This window comes from Salarias fasciatus, unplaced genomic scaffold (genome assembly GCF_902148845.1).
Source record: "Salarias fasciatus unplaced genomic scaffold, fSalaFa1.1, whole genome shotgun sequence".
In the NCBI taxonomy this organism is placed as follows: Eukaryota; Metazoa; Chordata; class Actinopteri; order Blenniiformes; family Blenniidae; genus Salarias; species Salarias fasciatus.
In genome coordinates this window covers 450,001-458,082 of record NW_021941388.1, presented here as the reverse complement: position 1 = coordinate 458,082, position 8,082 = coordinate 450,001, and the positions used below count along the sequence as shown (strand labels likewise).

Here is an 8,082-nt window from a genome sequence, read left to right as displayed (position 1 = left end):
CCTCTGATTGGACATGATGACAACATTTACGTTCAAACGTCAAGCAAACGCTGCTGTGATTGGAGGACACACGCGGACGCTCAGACGATGTGTGTGTGCGGCAGCCGGAGGATGATTGGCTACAGCTGGGATTTAAACGAAGAGCGCGAAACGGCTCTTTGTTTGAACCAAAGAAAAGATGGCGGGTATTGTAGCCCCGCTTCTGCTGCTGCAGGCCGCGTAAACCACTCGACCCGGCCTGAACACAGTCTGCTGGCATCACATTTAATGAATGGTTTATTTCTGGACATATATAATGCAAGCACCAACAAATAACATGCTTTTAAAATTACCAAGAAAGGGAATAGACTGAAGCCACTGTTGTAGTTATCCTTATTTATCCTAAATTGTATGGAATAACCTACAAGATCTGCATCTGAACATAAACCCAAAACAACAATAAACAAAACCGTAAGGGCATTCGTTTAGTCTCCTCATCAGTCTGGTCTGTAAATCTTAATTATTCTATTTTGCAGCTTTTTTGAAAGTTAACAGCAAGTTACTGAACAAGGAGAAAGGCAAGAAGAAAAACCCAAAGAATAAATAAAAAGGAGATGGAGAAGAGAAAAGAAAACGAAGTGGGATTCAACCGCGGCAAAGTTAAATTTCATGAAAGGCATAAGTACACCGAGAGGCGTCTAAAGATTGATAATGTATCAGCTGATCTGGCGTATGGGTGCAAGACCTGAATGAGACCTGATGGACTGGAGACCACAGGACCTACTTGCTTGTTTAGATGTCAGCTTTTAGTTGTACACCATCTGTTGCTGATGTACTTGTCTATCATCTGTTAGCTATTTGTCTTACCTTCTCACTTGTTTTACAATTACTGTTTACAGTTACTGTTGTTCTCTCCTCACAAATTTCTCGTCGTTTAAGCCCTGTTTTTATAATGTACTCATGTTTTAATATAGTCTTTTCAATGTTTTTCTTCTATTCCTGTTTTTTATAAAACAAAATGCCGTCTGCAGTAATGTTCTTCATTCAGCCCTCTCAGCAGTTTACCATTTTCTTTCCTTCTGTTAATGCATGAGCATGACCTGCGGCTTTTCTTTTGACTCTTTCAGTTTCTGTTTGACCTAATTGTTGATTTCATTATGCTCAGAGTTCTGCCTTTGTCTGTTTAAGCACTCTGTGTCTGTTTTTAAAGGTGTTGTATAAATACTGTTATTAATTTGTTTATGATGCTCTTATGGATATGAATCTGAATGTGTTGTTTCTTTTCTATTCAAGGTCACTCCCAGCGTCGAAACAATGCCCCTCTGAAGGCTTGGGTGTTGGTGTAACGTGTCGTGCACTCATATTGGTGCCCTGCTTTTCAAAATCTAAGCGACTGTATGCTGCAGAGAAATGAAGGCAGGCATAGACCAACCTGCATACTGGATTCTGCCGAGTAATGTCAACAAAGTGAAGCCTTCTCCAGGTTGTGAGATGAATTACATTTACGAATTATGAATTACAATTTACGCTGCTTCATCCAGGAAGTCCTTGGATAGAGGACTGGATGATGACACTGACATCAGGGCTGGCTTAAAGACTCATTCAAGGAAAATCAGTACACTGGCACCTGAAAGTTCTATGCAGCTCTCCATAAGGCATGTAGCAAATCTGTCGTTTTAGGTGTGGTGAGGAGTTCAGAGATCCAGTGCAGCCTATCCATGATTGAAATCTCTTGTCTCCATCCGTGACTCTACTATGGATGGATGTGGCATTATCTGTTCGTGACCGGTGCAAATGTCCAGTGTAATAAAATGAGTTCCAACAGACCTCAGGTTGCTCTGAAGATTGCTTGAATTATCTGAATGTACACATTTTGGCTCAGTCACATTTAACAAAATATGTTGATCAAAAAGTGGGAACATAGTTATTAAATGATACAGAAAGTTCACCCGATCATGCCTCATAATTTTAACACATTCAAAGTGTGCATCCTCTGTACAGAGGAAAATTAAAAATCTCTCTTGAACTAAATGACTGTAGCAACGGTACTGTGGCACTGCACAGGATAAAGCTGTATGTAAGATGAGTGAACGATAACATGTACACTGTTTCAAATGGGGTTTTAACTACTTTGTAATCAGTCAAAACCCTATTTATAATCCTTATAATCCTTATAAATAAGGTTTATAAGGATTTATACTGACAACACTAGTGTAAATACCATACAATCTTCATTTCAATTTCAAATTAATCAGAAAGTGGTACTTAAATCGTACAAAAAAGAGTTTTAAGCTGTTTTGTGTTGGTTATAATGTGTTTCATGAGGCTTAGCATTACAAACATTGATGGCTCTCCTGCAGAAAGTAACATTTCAGTGAAGACTGAAGTATACCCTCCAGTCCACCAGGGGGCGAAATGCTCTGTCTTACGGCTCCAAAGGAAGGAGCAGCTGGAGAAAGGCCTGGCGGGAGTTGTAGTCCTAACAGAGGAGCTGCAGAGTGAAGTAGAGTGAAAACAACACCAGGCACCGAGTCCAAAAACCACCGGGCAGCCCCTCTTAAAGGACCCCAAAACCCGGCACACAGAGGAGCGCACAGCCCGGCAAGGTTCGGTTCGGCTCAGACTGTTCCAGGATGAGTGAGTCGGTGGACACGAGCACGCTTTGTCTCTTTGACGTGGACGGCACGCTGACAGCCGCGAGACAGGTACTGAGTGTTTTCATTTCCGCTTTATAAACGTGGAAAAGGACCAAGTCAAAGTAACTAATTACGTCCCGTATCACTCAGCATTAATCTGCCAGAGTGGAATCACTGAGCGGACAATAAATCTTCATAAATCTCTGTGCTTGTGAGTGAAATCAATGGACAGCTGACTCCGTCTTCCGGTGTGGTTGCGTCACTTTCGGTACACGTCATTACGACCAAACTGTAAGATTTATGGATGAATCTGGCTCCTACAAAATCATTAAAAGAGTAAAAGAAATATAATTATAATTTCTACATTGCAAATTATACAGAAAAATTTAAATCAGCCATTGATGTATTCTGCTCGTTTCGGGAACGTTCTACTGAAACAGTGCCGCATTTATTTCCACTCTGTCCTCACTGCAGACTGTGAGAAACATTTTTATAATTTCGTCTGTTGTATATTATCAATCAAGCTCCATTTATATTAGAAACAATTTTCATTTGGCCATCACCAGTGTCGCAACACAAATTCGATGGAAATCAATAGTAACCCGTTGCTCTTCATGTTGCTTCATAAATTTATTTTTTTATATATAGAAAACTCTCTTTTTAACTTTTCTAGTGTAGATCAAATATTGTTTGAAGTTTATAAATTTCTCTATAAATCATAAGACCTTGAAGTCTTTGCAGATCTGTGCCTGATATAAGATTGCTGCATTACACAAGTATAATTTGCTGATGGCACAAACATATTCGCTTCACATCAGTATCCATACTTGAATAAACCATAAATATCGAACTTGTGAAAGTAGACACCTGGTTAAGATGCGACAAACTTTTTGTAAATATCAATTTAAAAAGCTACCTTGTGTTTCATACTCAAAATACAACTGATACTAAGCAAATTTCTCTAAACATAAATGGAGATTATATTGACTGGGTCAGCTCTACTAAATTTCTGGGGGTCTTCATCGATGAGTTTCTCAACTTCAAATGTCAATTCGTCAAACTAACAAAAAAAAACAGTCTAAATGTGCTGATTTATTCTTTAAGCTCTGACATTTTCTCTGCTCTACTCACCCTGTAGGAAAATTAATTTGAGCCCCACTTACATTATTGCAATGTCATTTGATGTAACACATTCCCCACCCCTTTAAAATAGTGAGAGGCACTCAAACAAAGAGTGCATTATCATGGTCTGAGTTGAATCCTCCAACCATTCACTCACACCCTGCATTCACACAGGCTTCCTGATGTTCCCTTGATTTCTCCCATCCAGGTACTGACCACACCTGACTTTAAAAAAAAAAAGATCTGATACTGATCTCCCTTATCAACCCTGACTTTTAGTATATGTTAGGTTATACTATGTTTTTATATAGCAGCACATCAGTTGTTGCTTTGTTAATGTCTTCTTATTTGTGTAAAAACTCTTAGTGCAAATAAAGTTGTTTTTTAAACAATGAAAATATAATTATAAAGTAATATAAATAAGATTCTAAAGATTGATATGTTTGATGAATGGAACAAATAACAGAAATATTTCATTTCTAAACATCCCAAAAACAACATGGCAAAGTTCTGAACCTTTCATTGCAGCTATTTATTTATTATAATACATTTTCAACTACAGGTTTCTAATAACACTTTGTATTGTATATAGCTGATTTAAAAAAGTTCACTCAGAAACACTGAGTGCATTTCTATTTTCCCTCCAGTGAAGCAGCTCAGTCAGTCCTAGAACATGTGTGCAGGACGTGTGGACCGTCACCACATTTCCTCTGATTGTGTGCAGCGAGCAGCGTTTCCTGAGCCGCCTGCCAGCTGTGATCTCTGGGTAGCTGTTTGAAAACAGCAGGACGTCACATCCTCAGAGGGGTTAATATGTTCACATGTTGATGCAACACGTAAAAAATGGATCATTTAATGTTCGGTAGCTTCACTAAGACACAATCACAACCACAGGGAGCAGCCAGGGTTCTGTTGTAGATTTAACAGGAAGTCAGGGAAGAGAAGCTGATATTGGGGTGATGTGATCCCTTCTGCCAGCCTCGCAGATGCTTGAGGACAAATGTTCAATCGAAACCACTGCGTCTGCATATGTATTGTGCACGCTGTTTCATCACTGTGTGTGTGTGTGTGTGTGTGTGTGTGTGTGTGTGTGTGTGTGTGTGTGTGTGCGCAGTGTGTGACTCCTGACATGGCCGAGTTCCTGCAGAAGTTAAAGACTCGGGTTCGAGTGGGGGTGGTGGGGGGGTCGGACCTGGTGAAGATAAAGGAGCAGCTGGGAAACGATGGTGAGAAACACACACACACACACACACACACACACACACACACACACACACACACACACACACACACACAGAGTCAGCATCTTTACATTTACAGCACACCCAGTGGTGCCTGTGTGTGTGTGTGTTTGTGTGCAGTGATTCAGAAAATGGACTACGTGTTTGCTGAGAACGGCTTGGTGGCCTATAAGAACGGAGAGCTTGTCTCTGTCCAGGTAAGACTGACCACGCCCTGACCCCCCCGACTCCCCCCCGACCCCACCCTGACCCCACCCTGCCCCACTCTGACCCTGCTGACTCAGTCCTCTGTCTGTCTCAGTCCATCCAGGCTCACATGGGAGAAGAGCTGCTGCAGGATTTCATCAACTTCTGTCTCAACTACATGGCCAAGATCAAGCTGCCCAAGAAGAGGTGAACACTGCCTCACTTCCTGTTTGTACTGATGTTTTCTCACAGTAGAGGGTGTTAAAGTAACTAACAACATTGGCAGACGACAGACAGATTACAGATCGCTCTGTCTTGTGTCGCCCTCCAGAGGAACCTTCATCGAGTTTCGCAACGGGATGCTGAATGTGTCGCCCATCGGCCGCAGCTGCACGCAGGAGGAGAGGAACGAGTTCTACCAGCTGGACCAGGTGACGCCTTCACACCGTAGAGTGGGAGGGACGGGAGGAGGACGAGGGGAGGAGAGGAGGAGGACGAGGGGAGGAGAGGCATGTACTGATGCGAAGTGTGTCTGGTTGACAGAAGGAGAAGATCCGTGAAAAATTTGTGTCGGTGTTGAAGGAAGAATTCAAAGGAAGAGGATTGACTTTCTCCATTGGTAATACACACACGCACGTGCGCACACGCACACACAGCCACACACAGTCTCACTCTCTACCTCGCTCTCTCTCTACCTGCAGGAGGACAGATCAGCTTCGACGTGTTTCCTGACGGCTGGGATAAAAGATACTGTCTGAGCATCGTGGAGAACGACAAATACTCCACCATCCACTTCTTTGGAGACAAAACCAAACCTGTGAGTGTGTGAAACACACAAACACCAGCAACCAGAAATAATAATAATATTGAAAACCTTTCACCTTTTACATCAAATGAGTTTAGAATGCTTCACAAAGAAAAGAGAATTGAGAGAAATAAAAACAAAAAAACCCACCAGAGCAGTGATAATGAAGATAAACTACAGTAAATCAAATGTAAAAACCAGTCGATTCTTCAGACAAAAGGGTCTCAGATACTTCTTCAAGTTCCTCAAACTGTTTTTGATTCAGGGAGGAAACGACTACGAGATCTACAGTGACCCCCGGACCGTCGGACACGAGGTCACGTCTCCCCAGGACACCCGCCGCATCTGTGAGGAGCTTTTCTTCTCCTGAGCGACGAAGAGGAGGAGGAACCGTCCGTCCTGCAAAACCTGGAAATGTGTTGACGATTGCGGTGTTGAATAAACACCTTTGGTTGGACTTGAACCAGATAAAGAGGAGGAGTTTCTTGCACTAATGTGGCTTTTTTCATTCATCAAGTGTTTCTCTGGTTTTCTCTGCAGAAACCTGAGAGTTCAGAACTCTCGCTTAAGTTTCTGTTCAATAAAGTCACACAAGTGAAGCTCGACTCAGAGTTTAGTGGCAGTTAAACTTAAGTTTACCACCTGAAATACAAGATTTGAATGTATATGGGAAAAAATCCAGTAAAAAAACGGTGCAAAGTTTGAATTTTATGAATTTGGTTGTCTGTGGTTGTAAATAAACAGGAAGAAGGAAAATACTCGAGTTCCTGTTGTCTTTCTGTCATCTCCAACCAGTCTCATCTGACCCAATGAGGCATTTTATCCAGAGATCACTGGACTTTGTTTCTCACTAAATATTAATTTTCAAATATATGAACACTAAATCAAAAAGTCATCTCAAAGCAGCTATAGAAAAACCCAATTCCACATGAAAAAGCAGAGGAAATGGTGAAAGAGAGAGACAGTGTTCATGAAAAGCATTCTAGCTGGGTAATATGGGACTAACAGCTCTTCACATATGAGCTGACTGCAGGTGAATTTCACACCTGGACACACACACACACACACACACCTGGACCGTCCATCGCAGTCCCTCAGTCCACATTAACGTTTCATATCAGGACAGTAAACGTCTGTGACGAACCACACTAGAGAATGTGCAGAAAGTTCAGAGTTTTCATTCCTCAGTCAATCCAGGACAACCGTGTCCTCATCCAATATGGCGGACACACCGCAGAGGTCAGTGATGTGCCTGATTCCGACACCCCCCTTACGCCTCCTGCTAGTCGGTTTCTTTTGCTCTGCTGTGATTTTTATTGCAAACAGGTTTTTTAGGCATTTTATTAAACTGAGATGCAGAAAAAAAGGGAATATTAGTATGAAATTTTATTAATAAATCCTTAATTTCTCTGTCCGTCACACTCAGTTTTTTCTCCGTTTGCAGACGAGACGTTTGAGTCCTCCGACAAAATAATAAATTAGAGTTTCTTGGCGAACTTCCTGCGGGAGTGAAACTGCTGCGTTTTGCTCTTGATGGATTTGACGAGCAGCGACACGCTGGGATCCATCGCCGCCTTCTTCGCCGTCGGAGCCTCCTGCTCCGATCCCTGCTGCGCCCCGGCCTCCTGCGGTGTGGGCGTGGCCTCGCTCGGTGTGGGCGTGGCCTCTCTCTTTGTGGCCGTGGCCTGCTGTGCCCGGCGGCGCTGTTTCTCGGCCACGATGCTCTGAGTGGATTTGGTCTTCCTGAAGCTCGGATGCGACGGATCCAGATTGAAGAGATGAGACGTGAAGAGGGCCTGAAACCGGGAGTCTGACACGTCCACCTGCAACGCAACGGCAACAGCATCAGTAAGAGAACGCCGGCGCCACACTGCCCCCTCAGGTGCCGGTGAGAACTGCAGCAGTGACCTGGAAGCGGTCCTCTTCCTCTTGCGCCTCCTGCTCTCCTCGCTTCTTAAGCAGCTTCTTCTTCTTCTTCTTGCTCAGGTTCTGCTGCTCCACGATCTTGTCGTAGTTGAAGTGTTTGTGCTGGTCGTCCTCGTCGTCGTCCATCAGCAGCGCCATCTCAGCCTGCACACACACACACACACGCACACACACACTGAGTCTGCTG

The 8,082-nt window shown here is 43.1% G+C and overlaps 2 protein-coding genes across 2 annotated transcripts in view; one reads left to right on the top strand and one right to left on the bottom strand.

The window, feature by feature from the left end:
* The first annotated feature begins 2,468 nt into the window (after positions 1-2,468).
* On the top strand, positions 2,469-6,721 carry LOC115385500 (phosphomannomutase 2-like). Its single transcript, XM_030087562.1, has 8 exons — positions 2,469-2,684; positions 4,852-4,963; positions 5,099-5,175; positions 5,280-5,371; positions 5,496-5,595; positions 5,708-5,783; positions 5,866-5,981; positions 6,235-6,721. The coding sequence occupies exons 1-8, from the start codon at positions 2,613-2,615 to the stop codon at positions 6,337-6,339; spliced, it is 750 nt and encodes a 249-aa protein (XP_029943422.1). The 5' UTR covers positions 2,469-2,612; the 3' UTR covers positions 6,340-6,721.
* A 687-nt stretch (positions 6,722-7,408) lies between these two features.
* The window catches only part of LOC115385499 (ESF1 homolog), a 5,005-nt gene continuing 4,331 nt past the window's right edge, over positions 7,409-8,082 (bottom strand). The window contains exons 12-13 of the mRNA XM_030087561.1: positions 7,878-8,039; positions 7,409-7,792 (exon numbers count right to left, since the gene is read on the bottom strand). Coding sequence (XP_029943421.1) covers positions 7,448-7,792; positions 7,878-8,039 — 507 coding nt within the window. The 3' untranslated portion in view covers positions 7,409-7,447. The remainder of the gene's footprint in view (positions 7,793-7,877; positions 8,040-8,082) is intronic.